This window comes from Alexandromys fortis, unplaced genomic scaffold (assembly GCF_014885135.2).
Source record: "Alexandromys fortis isolate MF-2015 unplaced genomic scaffold, M_Fortis_MF-2015_v1.1 scaffold_50, whole genome shotgun sequence".
Classification (NCBI taxonomy): Eukaryota; Metazoa; Chordata; class Mammalia; order Rodentia; family Cricetidae; genus Alexandromys; species Alexandromys fortis.
Window position 1 is genome coordinate 3731967 of NW_026067932.1, and position 21129 is coordinate 3753095.

The following is a 21129-nucleotide window of genomic DNA, read 5'->3' on the forward strand; positions in this document are numbered from 1 at the left end:
CCGCTCTGTCCATTCAAGGTCAACGACACAGGCTCAGTCCATCCTCAGCTGTGACAGAAACTGTTCTTTTTGGGTTACCCTCCCCCCCCACACATACACACACTGACAGAGACTCTAGCCAGTGACATCACACACTGAGATGAGGAGGCAGTGAACGAGTAAGGACTGAAAAGAACAGGAAGCCTCCTTGGGCTGGATCCGGAAAGTGCAGCTAGGCCCTACCGGCCATGCCTATCCAGAAGCCTCTCTAGGTGCAACCAAAGGGCAGAGGGGCTGCCGGGTACAGTCTCCCGTGTTCCCAGAGTTCCTGGACAGGTGCAGCTTCTTGGAAGGCCACTACCAACTGAGGCAGAATGTAGACACGGATCTGACCGTACCCTCTGGTTGAATCTGTATATCTTCCTGCTGGGGTCGTCTGGGTCAGGTTCCTCTCCATCACGGATTGCGCTCATGAGAGCCACCAGTTCTTTGGGGACGGATACCTGGTCCAAAGGAAGAGTCATTTGCAATTATACAGTTGTGAGGGGAGTGGGGGAGGGGAGTCTATGCCTCTTAGCCTGAAAATGTAAAATGACTTTTTTTTTTTAACCACTTCCTGACTATCTCCACAATACACAGACTCTGAGCTTTAAAAAAAAAAAAAGCTTTGTAAAAAGGATTAGCAACATGTACCAATAAAACGTGATGAATCTTTCCATTTACCAAGAATATTAAGAGCGGGGTTTGGGGAGAAGCTACATTAGGAACACCAATCCTGTTAGCTAACCGCAGGGACTGGGGTGGGTAACTTCCCTGATCCTCGGCTCCCCATTAAATACGGGCAAAATGTCACAGGTCTACTGCAAGAAATCAGTAATAAAAACGAAGAGACCAGCAGCACTGTGAGTGAAAATGGTGGCCAATAACTGTTCCCTTCACGTCCCCAAACAATCTCAAAAGACAACAGACTCGCGTGCGGCAGGGCAGAAGAGATGACTTTGGTCATTTTACATTTAGAAGTTGGAGATACAAACAGTATTTTCGGGGGGGGGGGGGGGGGGGACTACAACTTTGGCTGAAAGCCATGAAATCATTTTCTCTGGGAGTCACAAAACAGAAGGTCACTGATGTGTGTCCCCTGGCCCTGGAATTCGGAACACCTTAGGTGAGAGTGAGCTAGCAAGTGTGCACTCTAGCGCGAGTGTGACCTGCCTGTTCTTGCACGGATCAGGTCCCAGCCATAACAGAGCCAGGCACAGGATGGAGCTTGAGGCGGAGTCAATCAGCAGAGGCCGGTTTCAGATCCTCTTGTCATTCAGGTAATGACATGTTCATGGGACAACGGTGGCAATCAGACACTGACCGGCAGTTTGTGACCATCATAAGACTTGCTCAAGTGTGTATGTGTTGCTTTTATTGATTAATCAATAAATCTGTTTCAGCCAGTGGCTTAGCAGAATACAGCTAGGCGGGAAAACTAAACTGAATGCTGGGAGAAAGAAGGCATAGTCATTGAGAAGCCATGTAGCCGCCTCCGGGGACAGACACCTGTGCTGGAGCCGGCAGAAACTTTACCGGTAGGCCACGACCTTGTGGTGATGCACAGATTAATGGAGATGGGTTAGTTTAAGATAAAAAAGTAAGCCAGAAATACGCTTAAGCTTTTGGCCAAACGGTATTCCAAATAATATAGTTTCTGCCTGATTATTTCCTGGTCTGGGCAGGGGTGAATGAACAAGCAGTCTCTGCCTACAGTAGGAGAGAGGAGTCCAGAACTTGGGAGGTCCCATGCCACCAGGTGTAGTATCCTATAGCATTAAGAAAGTGTGTGTGGAAGCTGGAGAAATGGCTCAGCAGCTAAGAGCACTGACTGCTCTTCCAGAGGACCCGGGTTCAATTCCCAGCACCCACATGTCACAACTGTCTGAAAAATCCAGTTCCAGGGGATCTGACACCTTCACACCAATGCACATAAAATAAAGATAAATAAATCATAAAAAAATAAAAAATAAAATAAAAAAAGAAAGTGCGTATGGTCCATGGAGAGACTGGGGAATGAAGTAGCTCCCATGAGTAACACTGGTCTTTGTTTTATTTGCTTGGTCTAAGGAGATCCACCCTCGGGAACGGTGTTCATTAATTATAGTCCAACCCCCACACCAAAGGACTGGAGGAACCAAAGCAGTGCCAGCAACGGAGAGGGACTGTGCATACACGCACGCACGCACGCACGCACGCACACACGCACGAATGCACGCACTCAGACAAGTCGGGAGATGTTGCCTGGGGCTCTATACTAGGCATCACGGCTGCAGAAGGCATTTTTAGGAAAGACAGTCTTAAATCTTCTCTTTAGACCTAGAATTTTAGTTTTTTTTTAAACGAGAGTAATATAATTTCCTCTTTTCATACTTGTAATATTTAACACTACCATTTTATTAGAGACTCAGAATGAGGCCCACAGACTCAGTAGGCTCCTTTTAAGTACAATGTTTTTGACACTTGAATCAACTCCTTTATCATCCATACCACACTTAGTTATTTAACGCGGTTAAGAGTCTGTGGCGCTTACCTCTGCGGTGTAAGTTAATTTCACGGAAGGAGTGTCTTGGCATGGGAGGACGGCTCTGCAGTGGATGGCCTGGGGGGGGGGGAGAGAAGATAAAGAAATAGCTATTCCCTTTTATCACAGATCAACTTAAACAACTAAAATCACAGTGTTCATTTCGCACATCTTCTTCCTAATGGTTAATATATATTGTTTTTGTATCTCGTGGGATCTTTTAGAGTAGGGAAAAGCGAAAACAGATCTGTGGATTTAAAATAATCAGATCTAGAGTTGGGAAGCTGGCTCAGTGGGTAAAATGATTGTTAGGCAACCTGAGGACCTGAATTTGGAGCCCAGTACCTAAGGTTTCCTTCCTTCCTCCCTTCCTTTTGGTTATTGTTGTTTTGTTTTTGGAAAGCCAGGTCTTGTTGCATACTCTTGTATTCCTGGTACGGGGGGGAAGTGGAGGCAGAAAGATCACTGGACCTCACTGACTTATCAGCCTAGCCAAGTTAACGAGTTCCAGGTTCAATGAGACACCTTGTATCAAAATAATAATAATGATGATGATCTTATTAGTATTTTTGTAAGACAGTAAAAAACTGAAGAAGATACCTGATGACAATCTCTGGCTTCCATATACATGTAAACAACACCCCCATGTACACGCACGCGCACACACACATTTACACACCCCTCTTCTTTATCCCTGGTGAACCTTCACAGGTTGAAACGGGGCATAAACTGTTCTGTGCTGATGATAGTCATGTAGAAAGGGAGACTCATAGGATCTCTGAGGGAGAAGGGCTCTATTGTGAAACAAATTTGTAAATTTATCACACTGTCGAACGGGGCATAAACTGTTCTGTGCTGATGATAGTCATGTAGAAAGGGAGACTCATAGGATCTCTGAGGGAGAAGGGCTCTATTGTGAAACAAATTTGTAAATTTATCACACTGTCTAGGTGTGTCTGTCACCAGGAACATAATTTCCCGGGGCTCTAAAAGACCTACAGCAAAGCCGGGCAGGCCTTTAATCCCAGAGGCAGAGGCAGGGATCTCTGTGAGTTCAAGGCCAGCTTGGTCTACGGAACAAGTTCCAAGACAGCAGGGGCTACAGAGAGAAACCTTGTCTTAAAAACCAAAAGAGAGAGAGAGAGACAGAGAGAGACAGAGAGAGAGAGAGAGAGGAAATGATTAAAAAAAAAGTCATAGCTAATACCTGACACAGTGATTTTGAAAACCAAAGTGAATTACACATACACACACATGCATGAACTTATTGCCGCTGCCGCCGCCACCACCACAAACAGACTCAAGCCTCTCATATATAGAGGATTCCTCAAAAACAAAACCTTGAGGGACAGAGGGACACACTGACACTTGTCACTCCTGCAGAGGACGCTTGTTCAGTTGTCAACACCTACATGCCAGTTAACAACCTCCTGGAACTGTAGTTAACTGTAGTTCCAGAAAATGAAGGCTCTCTTCTGGCCTCCACGGACACTGGACACCCATCCGCATAAAATAAAGTAAACAAATCTTTAAAACTATGTAATGCTGGGATATAGCATAGCCAGACGCACTGACCGGTTCTGTGTCATGAAGCGGGCTCCCAAGAGCACACTGCCTGAGCGTCTCGCCAGGATGCGGACAGGTGGCCCGGCCACACTGCAGCATTGTTAGATGCATTTCGCCGGCTAAATCAAACCTGGGTAAAGAAACAGCTGTGGACAACAGCTGGATTCATCAATCACACTCACATCTGCATACTGCCAGTCAACGGCAACAAATTCTTAATCTGCCTGGAATCTGCTTCCTGTCCTTTAAACACTGCCAGTAAACGCCTGGAACAAAACACTGAAAAGTCTACATCCTTGGGATGATTCACAGGCACCACGTTTCTTGTTAGCGTTACCTTACAACGCTCTATGAGAAATACTGACTGAAAATCGGCTATTAGGAAGTGATACTGGGTCCACGATTTGTATATTCTTAAGTTCTTGCCTAATACTTTTTATCTTTTTCAAGACATTTTCTGTAGTTTTTGTTTGCTTGTTTTGGTGTGTGTATATAGGTGTTGTGTGTGTGTGTATGTATGTGTTGTGTGTGTGTTGTGTGTGTGTGTATGTATGTGTTGTGTGTGTGCATGCACGTTTGTCTGTTTTTTGAGATATAGTTTCACGTAGCCCAAGCTGGCCTCTGATTAGCTATGTAACCAAGGGTAGCCATGCACTTCCCATCCTCCTGCTTCTGCACACTGACCGAGAGCTGGAAACAGGAACATGCACCACCACAGCCAATTCCTGGGCTGCTGGGGGCCCAACCCAACACTTCAAGTTAGCTACAGCCCCAGCCCTCTTCCAGAGAATTTTCTTAGGTTAAAAAGGTATTTCAAGTAGTGTCATACAAAGTAATTTTTTTTTCCAAACCTGAAAAAAAAAACATGATTTTAAATATTCCTATCTTCTTATATATTTATAAATGTCAGAGTTCTTGACCAAACTTGAAAACACTTTTTAAACAAGTCCCTTGACAATCTCTAAATTGCTCTTGGTGACTTTGGTAAACCCTTTGATCAAAACTGAGATCAGAGAGCCATATAAAAAAGTCACCTTTCATACAAAGTAATTATGTTTAAAACATGTTTTGTCATTTTATGCACTTTGAATTGACTCTGAGCTCAGCATAGCTACCACACAGGAGTATTAGCATGACTGGCTAAACAATGCAGAGTATCTGGCGTGATGCCTAGAAACACAGTAAATGTTTAACGAGGGGCTTTCTTTAGTCATAAGTGATTTGATTAACAGAATCAGGACTTTTTCTTCAGAAAAATTTTCTATTTATCCTTGTAATAAAGTATCTCTCATTAGAGAGGATTTATCCTCCTAATAAAGTATCTCTCATTATATTTATCCTTGTAATAAAGTATCTCTCATTAGAGAGGATTTATCCTCTTAATAAAGTATCTCTCATTATAGAGTATTTTAACTCTAGCTTTAGAATGTAAAGAAGTATTTGAAATCCTGTCATTTTAAAAGTATGTTTAATATATTTTACAACTAGGAATGCAATCTTTCAGGGTTCTCTTTTTCACTGGTAGCATTTCTGCAATTAACACACAGAAATTTTGTTCATTAAATTTTCCTGCATTTTCGAGCCATTTATTACATTCCCTACTCCAGGGACAGATATATGCTAGGTGCTTGCGAACTATAAATAAGCCTGGAGTACTTCAACTTAGGCAGGTTGTTTCCAAGTCAAAGAAATCTGTATCAATAGCAAGATATATACGAGAGTATATGTTGTCTTATATACTGTGAAACAAAACGGTGTGTTGTATAAGCGCTGCACCCTGCACGTGCCAGGAAGCTTCCGTCAGTCTCCGGGCAGCCTTACCTGGCACTGACTGAAGAGGTACGGGTGCTGCTTCCCAGATGTCTGTTCAGGAGTGAGCCACTGAAGAGCAGAGGACTGGGGAGAAGTCTCATAGGAAATTTCTATAACAACCTCTTGATTTCTGCATGAGACAAACACTGATATTAATAGAGTAGAATTACAAACCTTGCAGAATTTGAATTCAGAAAACACACAGGGAATAGCATAAGTAATTCTCCTGAGGTCTCACTGACCTGGAGTGAGTTCTAGAGACGCAGCAGCTTACGTGAATCTGACTCTGACTTTGCTACCTGAGCGTCAGCCTGGGGTTTCTTATCACTGTCGTATCAATGAACACACAATGGACCACACACTTTGCATCGGTGACATCATTTTGTCTTCTGTGACAGTGAGGATGTGGAAGAACCAATTTTACTACTCTGCCTACCTCAGCAGTGGGTGCCAGCACGTGACCGGTGTTGCTCTTGATGGTAAGTCACATCATGAGAAAGAAACGTGCAGAGTCATTGTTGTAGCTGTAGAATCTAGTAATTTAAAAAAATCCCTTTTTGGGGGCTGGAGAAAGGGCTCAGTGGTTAAGAGCTTTGCCTGCCCTTCCAAAGGTCCTGAGTTCAATTCCCAGCAACCACATGTGCTCACAACCATTTGTAATGAGATTTGGTGCCCTCTTCTGGCCTGCAGGGATACATGCAGGCAGAACACTGAATATATAATAAATAAATCTTTAAAAAAATAAAACAAAAATCCCCTTCTCTCAAGACTAGAGGAAACAAAAACTGGCTCTTCACCCCAGAGTTTCGGAAGGACCGATAATGGCAGGAGCTCTGGAGACAGGCAGCCCAACCCATATTGAAATCCTGACCCCACCACAGACCCCCTACACTGGGGCAATGGCCTGACCTTGACATACCATTTTCTTTACCTGTAGAATGGGGCTAATGATGCTGCTGCCCAAGCTACACTGCATTTTGCTTCTCTTTCTTCAAGGCGAGGAGAAGGCACAGAGACATCGGAAGATGGGAGGAGATCGCCCTTGTTACAGGCTAATAGTTCTACTTTCTCGCTCCCCAACCAAGAAGGGGTAGGGTGTACGCCTGCCTAATGATTCTGGCTACAATCTTCTTCATTTCTCTTCCAGTCCCCTTCCTCATATGCAAGTGCAGCTCCTGGGCAGAGGGGGGCTTAAGGAATTAAAGTCGAAGCTAAAGCACTGACAGAGTGGTACAAGGTCAGCCTTCCTACGTCTGGCATTACGATTATTGCTCCGTCAGTCCCAGCAGCTGCCCTCTGGGACAGAGGTGGAGGGTGGGTTTCCATGCTCCCCACCACTCCAAACATCGGGGGGATGACAGGCATTTCCAGAAGTGGTTACCCAGTGTCCTGATCACCAGGGTTTCGTGCACCTCCTTCCTTCAGTGTTTTAAGAACATACCATTTTTCACTGTCAACACCAATGTAAACAGACTGCAGAAGTGACTGCCAGCCATGACATATAAACAAGTGTTAGAAACACAGGAACGATGCCTGAATTATTCTAAAATACTGTTTGCCACTACTCAGTCATAAGAAGCGGAGGGCAGCCATACTTGCTCAGGGCGATGGGCAGAGAGATTTCCATCGGTGACCCTTTGTACCCTTGTCTTTCTCCGAGAGTGTATTTGACTTCTTGTCCATTGATGACCACTTTCTCTATCGTCAGGTCTTTTGTATCCAAAGTCTAAAATCAACCAGAAGAAAATGGCTTTATTCATCATCATAGAAATGAGTACAAGATGTAAGTTTACCACAGTGAGGATGAAACCAGCTACTTTCAGAGTAAAATCTGGAGGGAAACTACGAATTAAAGGCATATGATTTTTTTTATTGATACTTATTGAGCTCTACATTTTTCTCTGCTCCCCTGCCTCTCCCTTCCTTCAGCCCTCCCCCAAGGTCCCCATGCTCCCAATTTACTCAGGAGATCTTGTCTTTTTCTACTTTCCATGAAGATTAGATCCATGTATGTCTCTCTTAGGGTCCTCATTGTTGTCTAGGTTCTCTGGGATTGTGATTTGTAGGCTGGTTTTCTTTGCTTTATGTTTAAAAACCACTTATGAGTGAGCACATGTGATAATTGTCTTTCTGGATCTGGGTTACCTCACTCAAAATCATGTTTTCTAGATCCATCCATTTGCCTGCAAAATTTAAGCAGTCATTATTTTTTTCTGCTGTGTAGTACTCCACTGTGTAAATGTACCACATTTTCCTTATCCATTCTTCAGTTGAGGGGCATGTAGGTTGTTTCCAGATTCTGGCTATGACAAACAATGCTGCTATGAACATAGTTGAGCACATATCCTTGTGGCACGATTGAGCATCCTTTGGATATATACCCAAAAGTGGTATTACTCGGTCTTGAGGAAGGTTGTTTCCTAATTTTCTGAGAAATCGCCACACTGACATCCAAAGGGGCTGTACTAGCTTCCGTATTGCCTAAACTTTTCAGATCTGTACAGAGGAGTTAGTTATTATAATGATTACTTTTTGGGAAGCCACTTTCAGGTCTCTTGACTGTTCTAGCAGTTAGCCCCACCCTCTCAAATGACACCTACGGCGCTATTGCACTATGACTGAGGATGTTTAAAGAGAATGGTACCCAGGTTCGCATCCCCAAGGTTTAGCTCAGTATCCGAAAAACATCAGAAGGCAATTTACCCCTGAAGCCAAGTTCTAGACCACAACAAGACAGAAAATGCATTTTTAAGCTACAGCGCCCATCCCAAACCTCAACCTTTATTTCCAAATATTCTAAGAAATTCTCTTTCAGATTTCACTCGTGTTACTGACCATGACCGCCACGTAAAGTAGCAGTAAGAAAACCCAGAACCCGGATGACTGAAGAGTTAGAATCAGACCTTCTGGCAGACATCTCCGGAGCACCAGCCACAAAGCCAAGCTACTTACACAGTCACGAGACACTGCCTTGCACACGACAGGAGGTTTCTATGGAAACAGTGTCCCTCGTTAGACAACACACAGACGAGCTCTGCATTAGGAGGCATGCAATAACCTAAGTCACTCTGCCCTCAGCACACGTCAATTTTATAGCACACTTTCTGTTTGTTCGTTTGTTTTCTCAAGACAGGGTTTCTCTGTATAAAAGCCCTAGCTGTCCTGGAACTCGTTTTGGAGATCAGGCTAGCCTCGAACTCACAGAAAGCTGGGATGAAAGACCTGTCCGGCTACAGCACATTTTGGGGGAATGATTGGGCTCTGTGCTGTGTCTTGATTCTTTTACATCTACTCTCTTCCCCTAGACTCCTTTTTAGAATCTTATTCTACTATATATGTTATTTTATTTTTCCTGGTCCTAAGAAGGAAACCCAAGGTGTCACACATGCTAGGCAAACTCGGTACCACAAAGCTACATGGCCAGTCTCTGCATCTGTTAACCAATCTCAAGTTATTTCTAAATAATAGCAGGTTTGAGGCTAGGCATGATGGCACACACCCTTAATCCCAGCACTCGGGAGGCAGAGGCAGGTGGATCTCTGTGAGTTAGAGGCCAGCCTAGTCTACAGAATGAGTTCCAGGACAGACAGAATTGTAACACAGGGAAAAACTGCCCCAGAAAACAAACAAACAAACAAAAAAAAAAGCAGGTTTGAATAGGGAAAGACATATGCCTCTATACCATGTTTCTATTTAAAAAAAAAAAAAAACTTGTCCACAGTCTGCCAGGAGAAAACAAACAAACAAACAAACAGGGATATACATAGGATAAAACCAAAATCAAAACCCAAACCAGCTTGATGTGAGTTTTAGTTCAGCCACTCTACAGTGGAGCAGGGAAGATTTAAGCAGAGTCCAACCAATGCCTGGCTCCCTCCATTCCCCAATGGCTGACCTTGGCCACAACACAAAACCCTCAGGGTCACTAACTGAAGACCGCCTAAACAAAACTGGAAAATCCAAGATAAGAAACAAATGCTTGGAAGTTACAAATTCTGAATGGAAAGCTTCAGCGTAACTAGCCTAAAACTGGAAAAAGGGTTTTTAGGAAGGTGGGAATTAGTCCTCTAAGAGGGGCCATTAGACTCCCCCCACCATCACAGACGCCAGGAATGGAGTAGTGAAAAAAACGCTCCGCCTTCTCATCACACAGCGCTGGCACAGAGCCAGCCGTGCAAGGACGTGCTGCCACGACCCCTTTGTAATATAGACAACACTGTTAGCCACGTGGCCCGTATTCTATTTAGGCACTGTTTTTCAAATGAACTCTTCAGTGTCCACTGCACTGCATGCCAAGTGCGAACCCAGGGAGTTGAGGTGCAGACATAAAAGGACAGTTTCTTCCTCCCACTTTAAATCTAAGCCGGGAGTTGTGGCTCAGGCCTGTAATCCCAGCACTCTGAGATATGAGCCTGAGATAGGAGGACCAAGAATTAGAAGCCAGCCTGGGCTACAAATTAGGGTTCAAGGCCAAACTGAGCTATAGAGGAACCTTGTCTCAAGAAAGGAATTCCTAATCCTACTAAAAGAAACAAGTTAACTTCAAATACATATAAATAGTTCCAAGCATTTGGTCTCAGACTGGTGCCATAAACAAGCAAAAACAATTACACACAGATGTCACTTTGAACTATAATAACCCCTTTTGCAGAAAACCAAACATTAAAATCCCAGCTACTTTGCTAAACAGATATGACACCCATAAAATCAAAATGTTAACGTCTTAGTTTTCTGAAGATCAGAGAGAAGAGCAAATACACTTTAAGACTGGGACATTCTGTTAAATACTTAAATCTCCCATCCTTGGTTGCTTTATGAGCAGAGGTGGAGGTTCCCATCCCTCTGCAATAAAGAGTGGTCTAAGGTCAAATGAAGCAGTGATAAGCCAGCAAAATTCACTTTTTTTTTTTTTAAATAAAAGGAAACTGAATTCAAGACTAAACTTCTACCCTGCCTGAGGCAAAGCTGCCTCTGCAATTAGAGATAGCAAGTGTAGATATTCAAGATCAAAGTGCAGTCTGTCTACAAAGAAATAGCTCCCTTCTTGGCTTGCAAACCTCCATTTTCCTTTCTTACAGTATTTTCAGTAACTATATATCAATAGAAGAATTAAGTGCTTTATTAAACAAAAAGCAAAAAGATTTTTGATAGGCAAAATCACTAGTTCTTATCTGTCCTTCTAATTCGCCCAATTATTGACTCCATGAATTTCACTCAGAAATTCCAGCCCTGCTTGCTTACTGCTTTGAGTCTGTAAAGATAATCATTCAAGGCTTCAAAACACATCGTGTAGTTAGCAGGCTGAACACAACTGGTCCCTTCAAGTTCCTCTCATTTCTAAAATGCTCTCTCACGGCTTCTGCTCAAGGAAAAAGTTCGATCTGATGATAAGAACACTGACTATCGAGGATATGGAACAGATCAAAGCATTGAATAGTTCAGGATTCTAAACAAATCTTTATTCAAGTGGTTAGAGGATTTATAGAAGTACATATTTTATATAAAAAGTGCAATATTGACTTGCTCCTTGGAACCACTTAATATAATAACATTGTATCGAGTCATCCTTAGAAGGCTGGATGGTCCCACCTGTTCTTAGAATTCATTAGAAGATAATGGTGATAAAAGCAAAAGCAGGAAGGGGCCGTGAACAGCAAGGGTTGCTTACAGAACAGAGACTAGAAACCTCAAAACAGGGTGGAAAGGTCAGGGAACCCTAAGTGGCTGGCAGGGAACCTCAAGGGGCGAGCAGTGAACCCCAAGGGGCTTGAACCCCAAGATGTATCCTGCCTGATCTGGGAGTAGGGTGAGACTAGGGAATAAGGACCTGCCCTAGGGGTTGGGGCCTGGGGCGGGGTTCTAAGTCGTGGGCCAAGGAAGGGGAAGGGGATCACGGGGTGTACGGGTGGTAATCGCTGGGAACTGAGATGGGGGGCGGAATATCTCAGGAGTGGGTGAGGGGCGAGAGTGGGTGAGGGGCGAAACGCGAAGTGGGCGCAAGGATGTGCCCAGGAAAAAGGGAAGGAGCGGGAGGAGGAGACCATCCTACGTGGAGGGCGAAGGACAGAGTGCTGATGCAAAAGTGAGGTTGAGAGCAAGGGATGCGTGAGACCTGACAAAGAGAGGTGCAGCAGCCCGAAGAGGGGGCCAAGCGGGGAGAGCCAGCGATCTCGGGTCTCGCGGGGAGCAGGGGCGAGGAGCGGGAGGAGAAGCGGCCCCGGAGAAGCGGCGCTGCACAGGCGCCCCCCGTACCAGGCTGCGCAGATTATCCTCCTGAGACTGGACGGTGAGCGCGGCGGTCCCGGTCAGCGCCCGGCGAGCGAAATCCACGCTGCAGCGCAGATGGAGATGCTGGGTTCGGCAGACCGAGGCTGGAGAGGCCAAGGAGCAAGTGTCGGCGACTTCGGGCATGGTTCTGGAAGATCCGTCGCACCCAGATCGGCAAGCACCCAGACACTCTACCGCCAGACTTCCACCGCGAGCTGGAGAACGGAGGGAAGCCTGGAGCGTAGGCGGCGCGGTGCACACCGGGAAAGGGAGGCTCGGAGCCTTTGAGGAGCTTAGGGGGATGGCAGGGCCGAACTACCAATCCCATGGTGCAGCGCGAGAAGGCTAGCGCTAGACAGCCTGGGATTGGGGGGCGGTGTGAGGGGGGGGGGAATCTGGGGGCGTCTGCAGCGGGGGAAGGTTGGGGTAAGGAAAACGATAAGTGGAGTGGAGACAGCGAATGGAACACTTCCATTTTAGTTCCAGTCGATTGCCGTAGAAGCCACGATGGCACCACAAAGTGCGAAGGCTATCGGCATAGACCTCTCGGGGGGCGGGGCTATCTAGGATCCATAAAAGGTTTATCAGAAAGGCAAGGGCTGTGCAGTTCCTCGTTAGTATAGTGGTGAGTATCCCCGCCTGTCACGCGGGAGACCGGGGTTCGATTCCCCGACGGGGAGGCACAATTTACCTTTTGGTTGTCAATTTTCCTGGTATTTCCAAGTTCCACGTACCTAAACCAGAATAAGATTACATCACACCCACCCTCCTTAAGAAACCAATTGTGAAAAGTGCGTTGGCCACAGCGGCTTTAGAGCAGTGGCACGTCTGGCCCAGCTCCGCCTCCTGTAAAAGGCAAAGGAGGGTAGAAAGATGTCTGGTATTTTCATTTTAAACAACCTTTTTTTTTTTTTTTAAAGACCCGAGAAAAGAGAAACAACCCGTGTTGTTCAGAAAAGCAAGTCCCACCAGATTAAGTCTCTGAAAATGGGGCTTGTAACATTGCAAACACCGTCTGTTTTGAAAGACAGGAAAATTCACCTCTTCTACCACTTCCCCTGTTTCTTCACACAGACTGTCTGCAAATGCTCGGTGTAACCTGCAGACATGAAGTGCATTCTGCCACAATGGGCTGCCTAGAAAAGAGCTGGGGGGCGGGGAATCGCCTTCCAAACCAGTGGTTAACGTACACTCTCCTCCCAAATGTTCCGAGACCCAACCCAGCATGGTGCCTGACCTCAAAGCAGGGCCCAGGAAGCACAGTCATTGGGTTCTAGAGGCACAAGTATTACCTCTTTGGGGAGGATCAGGAGTAACATAATGGAGGGTAGAGCTTGGGGCTTGAGGGTGAGCCGGATCTTTGTGGAAAACCATATGAACATGGGAAAGAGGAGGAGGCAAGAAAGCATAGCAGAAACCGAGGCTGAAACAGCGTGTTAGGGGACAGAACTATTCTGGGTACACAAAATCCAGCTATTTAACCTAACTCCCAGATCCATTCATTGCTTGTGTGCTTTCTCCTTTCATCTGTGGGCTGGCTTTGGTTGGACATAGCTGCCTCGGACTCTGCATCTCTACTAGAAGGCATTTAGCTGGGCTCATCACTGCCCAGAAAGAGCACCTTCTCTGCATTTAGGCCGTGCAATTAAGTCGACTTAGATTATCAAGTATAGTTTCTATATAGTATCTGTCACGACCATAACCAAAACCGCTCTTCTGTTCTCTGTAACATAAGACTTAAGGTCTATAGATCAAATTGCAAATTTATCACCGTGACTGTAAGAGTCTGAGAACAACTTCAAGAAGAAGATATTTATTTTGCCTCACGGTTTCGAAGTCATGGAGTGTTTGACTTGGGGATCCTGCATAGAACATGGAGTCAGCAAACACACGTGGATCTCACGTTTACGTTCACTGTCCTGTAGTGGGGCAGGCTGCTATTTCTGCATTTGAATTTTTTTTTTTCAGAGTTGAGAATCCTGGTTTGGCTTAGATTTGACTTGAAAAAAAAAAAAATGTCCCAGTACATCTGGACGTCTCAGATGGACATTCTTCAAAATTGGCTCAGCATTTGAACACAGTGGCTTTCTGCCTTATATAGTCTGGTTGTCCTCCGAGGAACTCTTCCCTTTGAGAGATCTCCGGCCTGCTTCTTCCAACCCCTGCTTTGCCCCAGGCTGTTTAAGTAAGTCAGCTTCTGTTAACTACTTCTCGCAACTGGAAGCCTGCAGGTTGAGACCCAACCTAATTCTACTTTTTCTTTTGGGCCACCAACCAGCTCCCAATTCATGACACTGAGACTTCTTATTGGTTATGAATTATCAGTCTTATCTTGGCTCTTATTTTAATCTGTTTTTCCTTATCTATCTTTTGCCTCAGCTTTTTTTTTCCTTTCTGTTTATCCTGCTCTGTGTCTGAAGGCTGTGCAGCTGCCTGGCTGGCTCCCGGTGTGTCCCTCTCTTTCTCCCTCAATCCCTTTGTTCTTTCAAGCCTAGATTTCTCCTCCTCCTTGTTCCCTCTGCCCACCAGCGCTGCCTGTCCTTTCTCTGCCTAGCTATTGGCCGTTCAGCTTTTTTATTAGACCAATCAGGTGCCTTAGTTAGGCGAGGTGAAACAGCAACACATCTTTTCATAATGAAACAAATGCAACACAAACAAATGTGGCCCACCTTGACACAGTTTAAGTAATATTCTGCAGCGTAAACAAAGGCAACACATCTTTGCCCAGCTTTGCCAAGTTAAAGTGATAGTTCCACAGCATTCTGCTGGCTGTTCAATAGAAATGTTGCGGATCGCTCGACGGCAGGAACACTGGCCAGAGGCCTTTGGATCCAGGTCCTGCTTGCCTTTCCAGTTCCAGCCTTCTCCCTCACTTCCAACGTCCACTGTCCTCCGACTGTACCTACTCGCTCTTATCTTCCTGCCAGCCTATAGCACAAATGTATTTCCCCTCATGCTTTATTTTTCTAAGAACATCTCCCCTTTTTCCCTGTCTCCAAATCCTTCCTGGAAATCCCCTGGCTAGCAACTCTGGGTGGTTAGGGACATGAGACTTGTAAGCAGCCCTGCCTGGGAGGTGATGCCAAGGGACTCATCTAAAACGCATAGCTAGGAGCTCCTGTTCTTAAACCCAGACTCACTGAGGTGGCGTCTCTGAAATGAAGGGGGGTTAATGGTCCATAAGGGATAGGAAGAAAGGGGCCATGTCCAGAGACAACTTCCTAACCTCTAGCAGCAAGAGTGGAGAGCCGCTGGGAATACACTCAAACAGACCCGAGACAAGAACGTCTCAGTAAGAAGAGCTTAAGTTGCCTTGCCGCTCAGCTAACATCAGCTGCGGAGGATAGGGTAGGACGGCACTTTGCAGGACTGCTTGGGGTGCCATCTAAGGGATAATCAGGTCCCTGCTAGTCACAGTGGAAGGGCTGGGTCTTCTGGATTGGGCTCAGTTAGCATTCTGACAAGTTTCCCCAGAGACAAAAGGCCGATATTTAAGCCGTGCTCCAACATTTTCTCAGGAGTATGGGACAGTGCTTTTACCCTCAGGGTAACGAGTGTCAACCGGGCGCGTCCCTTAGCACCAGCCTTTGTTATTAAATTCAGGACATCTCAGAATTGTTGGTCTCCTATCATGTTCTACAAAAGATTTCTCTCTGGCAACATATAAGACAGATTGAAGGGGGGTTGTCTTAAGAGGCATAGGCAAGAAAAAGAATGTATTTCAAGTCTGTCTTCCTTATTGCCTTTTTTTTTTTCTGACAAGCTTGTCTCCTATTTTGATTTTGTAGCTGGTGATAATTAGAGTAGGGAATAGTTCTGCGGTGAGAAACCACGGTGACTTGGACTATAGTCACCAACCACGTCCAGTGCGAGTGTTGGATGTTGAGCCGAGAGGATTTCTGATCAGATCAGAGATTTAAGACAAAGGGAGGAGGAGTCAAGGGTGATGCCAAGACTTTGGCCTAAGAAACCAGGAGACTGTAATTTGATTAACCAAGATGGGGGTGGGAAGCCAGGCGGTGGTGGCGCACGCCTTTAGTCCCAGCACTCAGGAGACAGAGGCAGGTGGATCTCTGAGTTTGAGGCCAGCCTGGTCTACAGAGTGAGTTCTAGAACAGACAGGGTACACAGAGAACCCTTGTCTCTAAAAACCCAAAACAAACAAATAAAAAGAAGAAGGAGGGGCTGTGGGAGAAGTGGATGGGGTTCCATCTTTCACATGGAAAGTTCGAGGTATCAGTTTGTCATCTGAGCCGGGATGCTGACCGTGTTGGACGTATGAGAACTGAAGTTCTCTGAGGAAGCTGCGTGTGTTGGAGTTTGCCGCTGACTTGGCACTGACTGGAACGTGGTAACTGTGTGATTGCGGTGAGATGGAGTGTCGCTGGTCAAAAGTTATCCTGGCCCTTCCTTAGCTCACATCAACGACTACTTACTGTCAAACCTCGTATCTGATGGAGCACTTTTGCGACCACTCGATAAAATTCTTGCAACATATACAGAGAGATTGCAAGGCCTCTGGCTTAGATAACATCTGAGTCCTATAGGGGTTTTTGTGTTTGCTAAGCTTGGGGGGACACATGATTGTCAATACCCCTGTCAGGAAGCTGAGACAGGAGGCTTGCAAGTAGAAGGCGCAGTGAGAAAATGTCTGTATAGATGGATGGATGGATGGATGGATGGATGGATGGATGGATGGATGGATGGGACTGGAAAGATGCCTCAGCAGTTAAGAGCACGGGCTATGCTTCCAGAGGACCGAGGTTTCATTCCCAGCACCCATATGGCAGCTCACAGACATTTGTGACTCCAGTTCCAGGGGATCCTACATCCTCTTCTGGCCCCTGAGGGCACCTGGCAAGCAACTGGTACACAGATAAATAAATTGTGCAAAAGAAACCAAACAAACAGAAGTTCAAGCAGAAGATACCTGTGCTTTGTTAACGCCGTCTGAATCCCACAGAAGAGAGTCCCTGCCTCATTATAATCGCCCCCACATAGTGATTTCCGCTACTTGCTTTTGTGACTGTGAAGTTTATGTAACCTTTCACGGAAGAAACAGGCCGCATGTAACCTCAGTTTGCATTCTAGAGAATGGTCACTCATCTTAGCTGAGAGTAAACTATTATTTCAGTGTATTTATTCATTTAAATAAATGTTTTCCTGGCACTCACTGTGTGAACCAGGCTGGCCTTGAACTCGCAGAGATCTGCCTGCGCCTGCTAGGATTAAAGTCATGCGCCACCACCGCCTAGCTCAGCTGTTGGTATTTTACACAGGCTGTGTGTGGATTCCTGAAGAAAACTGGACTGGGCTATAGATGGGAATTGGGGGGCTCAGAATGGAGATGGCACAAGACAGAAAAGCTAACCATGGAGACTTGGGGACAATAATCCCTCATAGAGAAGATCAGGCAATGGAAGAAACGTCTCAGAAGAAAAATTGAGAGAGAGCATGTCAAGAAAAGAGCTATCAGCTGAATCAAATCAAATCATTAAATAAGGGCTAAGCCTCCACTGCTGGGTTTAGCGATGTGAAGGTCACTGAAGACACCCACCAAGGGAAGTTCAGTGCGTAGGTCAGGAGTTTTGGGTCCTGAAAACCTAACTGAAGAAGGTTCGGAAAGAGTGGGAGGCAACAGGAGGACCAAAGATAGAGTCAGAGTTAGTTACCTGGAAAGACAGGAGAGCGGTGTGGACAGACAGAGGGAGGTAAAGACAAGTTTGGATGGCTTGCTGTTCCGTGTATAAAGCTAGAGAAGACATTTGAAATGTGCCCGTACCTACAAAAAATATTTCTGGAAAGAGTATCAAGAAACTCACGGCGGCATTTGCCTGTGAGAAAGGGAACTCTTTCTCTGGCTAAAAGAACACAGTCCAGGGGCATTAGCTACTCCAGCAGAACAACCTCCCAAGACTTTTCGAATTTTCGTGTGAATTAATAATATTTACCGGTTCGGTTCCAAATGTATTGATGTGGAGAAATAAAATAAGGTTGCTAGACTCAAAACCAGAAAAGGGGAACAAGAGCAGCCTTCTGTAGCTTCCTGTTTACCCGCCCACCTCTGTGGCCACCCCTTCCCACAGCTGCCCTGGCTGAACTGACCTTGCCTGAGGGATCTGCCTTGTTCTTCCTCTAGCCTACTTCTCTGAGTCTGCGACCTGACAAACCTTCTTTCCAACTTTAGCAAGGCTCTCCCTCTCCTGCACCAGGCCTCTAATCCCCCCAATTTGAGCTAGAGCAATGGTTTTCAAAATGTGGGCCATGACCCCTTTGGGGGTGGAATGAGCCTTTCACAGGGCTGGCCTAAGACCATCAAAAAACACAGATATTTACATTACGATTCATAACAGCAGCAAAATCACAGTCGTGAAGTAGCAATAAAAATAATTTTATGGTTGGGGGGGTGGTCACCACAGCAGGAAGAAATGTATTAAAGGGTTGTAGCAGCGTTCGGATGGCTGAGAACCACTGGGCTAGAGTGTAAACTTTGCTTCCTCCCTGGGATGTGTGTGAAAGGAGAAAAAATTATTTCAACTGCCCTTTTCCTGTTTAACTCACAAAAGAGTTAAGGCAACCCTGACCCATTTCCTCCATTTTGTGCTAATTATTCCCCCTCCCTTGTGTGGCCTTGCACGCACGTCAGGTCAGGTCCGCACGCACGTCAGGTCAGGTCTCCGAGACAGCTAGGGAAACCGTGGAAGCCAACAAAGAATGGCCCAGGAGATGACATTCTGCTGACCTTGTAAAAGAATCTAAACGTCGTCCTCCTAGCTGCCATCTTCTCCCCACATGCTCACAGCGCTCAGAGACTGCAGAGTGTCCCCCACACCGGCTTGCCTCTTGGTCTTTGCCTGTGAACTCCTGAGGAGCTGACCTGAACAAAATAGGGCCGTTGTGCTGTCCTTGAGGGAGCCGGAGAATCTCTGCTGATTGCAGGACTCTCTTTCCCCATCTGAAGTGTGTGAGAGGATCAGCAGCATCGCCTTCAAGGAGCCTGGTCAGAAATGTGGACCGATGCTCTCCCCAACCCAGCACTGTGCATCCTCAATCCTGGAGAGTCCCAAACCACGTCTGTCCCCTCTCTCCGCAGGGCTGCTCAGTGGATGAACAAATTGGTAAATGGACAGACGCATGAACATTCTGAAGAGAACCTAGTCATTCTAACATTCCCTGCTTGCTCAGGGTTGCCCCCTGACCTCTATGTTGGGCTTAACTGAGCAATTAGCACTCAGTAGGAAAAAAAAATATTCCCACCACCTACCAGAAGTTCCTTTCTGGTCTCCCTGAGGCTAACAGCTGTCCAGATTTACACATCACTTTGACCTATTTTGCTGTTGACACTTCTTACGTACACACGGAAGTGCACAGTCTATAGTTTTCTACGTAGCACCTTTGGGTGAGTGTTGGCTGTGGGCTTCTTCCACATCGCTGTGCGTTCTCATTGCTGTCCAGTGTTCCCCGTGAGGACATAGCCCAGTTTATTTACCCATCTCACAGCGGATGGTCTTTAAATAGTTCCAGACTTGGTTACCATGACTGGTGTATCTATGGGCATGTTACCGTAGGACTGTAGGTGAGTAGACCGTAGCCGAATTTTGCTGGGGTGTTTTGGTGGATACCTGAACCTGTGAACCTGTGTCTGGGAATCTTCCTGTGGGCCCCCACTTCACCACACGAGAATATTCGCTGCGGCAAGGATGCTGGAATTGGTGTAGTTTTTCTACACGTGCAGCAGCTGCCTGACTTGGGTAGAGGCTACAGCAAAGGAAGCAGCTGTTGCCAAGTTAGAGGGAAAAGGTCTTTGCAGGGCGGGACTACCTGCCTCCCTATTGTTTCCATTTCTTTTTTTTTTTTAATATTTATTTATTTATTTATTTATTATGCATACACTATTTTGTCTGTGTGCATGTCTGCAGCCAGAAGAGGGCACCAGACCTCATTACAGATGGTTGTGAGCCACCATGTGGTTGCCGGGAATTGAACTCAGGACCTTTGGAAGAGCAGGCAATGCTCTTAACCACTGAGCCATCTCTCCAGCCCCCTCGTTCCCATTTCTTATCTAGGTGTGCGGGACTGCGCGCTCAGCTTCACCACTAAGAGATTTCAACTCTGCTTATGTCCCCTCCCCCCCACCCCTTCCCCTCTCTTAACCACTGAGCCATCTCTCCAGCCCTTCTAGCTAGCTCTTACATCTTGAATTTTTTAACCCATTTCTAATAATCTGTGTATTGCTCTCAGGCTGTGGCTTACTGGTAAAGGTTCTGGGACTCTGCCTCCTTCAGCAACCACATGGCATCTCTTTGATGCCGCCTACTCTCTCTATGTATCTCTTCCAGTCTGGCTGTATTCTGCCTTGCCATAGGCCAAAGTCATTTTGTTCATTAACCAATAAAAGTAACACATATACAGAAGGGCATCCTACATCAGGAGGACCACAATGTGAAACCAGTAATGACCAATATTGGAGAGTGAGTCACTTATCCAGAGAGATAACCCCATCACAAGTTAAAAATTGTATAAGGGGAAAAAAATGCATCAATACACATAACCTGTTAAACACCAGCCTTGTAGCACCGTACACCGCTGGCTCTCAGTTATTTAGACTTGTGTCTGCATGGCTGGGAGTCTAAAAATATTTATTCTAAAGACCCAGACTGGCCTCAGACTCACAACCCTTTGGTCAGATGAGCTAGCTGGTTTGTCCACACTGCTTTGTTTGTGAATTTGCCAACCTTGCCCTGTGTCACGAGCCATTTCCCCCCTAAAAATCATTACAGGAACCATCACCTTGGGGAGTCTGCAGAGAACCCCACACCCATAATTGTGTTAAGAATTGTTCTATTGTTCGAGACCAGCCTGGTCTACAAGAGCTAGGTCCAGGACAGGCTCCAAAACCACAGAGAAACTTTGTCTCGAAAAACCAAACAAAAAAAAAAAAA

General features: G+C 45.8%; 1 protein-coding gene and 1 non-coding gene across 3 annotated transcripts in view; one reads left to right on the top strand and one right to left on the bottom strand.

The window, feature by feature from the left end:
- Positions 1-12439, bottom strand: part of Lta4h (leukotriene A4 hydrolase) — a 33012-nt gene extending 20573 nt beyond the window's left edge. Inside the window, exons 1-5 of one of the 2 annotated variants that reach the window (XM_050145718.1) lie at positions 12173-12439; positions 7516-7646; positions 5930-6050; positions 2552-2620; positions 378-482 (exon numbers count right to left, since the gene is read on the bottom strand). In XM_050145718.1, the coding sequence (XP_050001675.1) occupies positions 378-482; positions 2552-2620; positions 5930-6050; positions 7516-7646; positions 12173-12331 (585 nt within the window). In that variant the 5' untranslated portion in view covers positions 12332-12439. The remainder of the gene's footprint in view (positions 1-377; positions 483-2551; positions 2621-5929; positions 6051-7515; positions 7647-12172) is intronic. The other variant, XM_050145717.1, reaches the window with a different exon arrangement.
- A 356-nt stretch (positions 12440-12795) lies between these two features.
- Trnad-guc (transfer RNA aspartic acid (anticodon GUC)) lies at positions 12796-12867 on the top strand. The gene has a single exon. It is a non-coding gene; the product is annotated as a tRNA-Asp (tRNA).
- The last annotated feature ends 8262 nt before the right edge of the window (positions 12868-21129 follow it).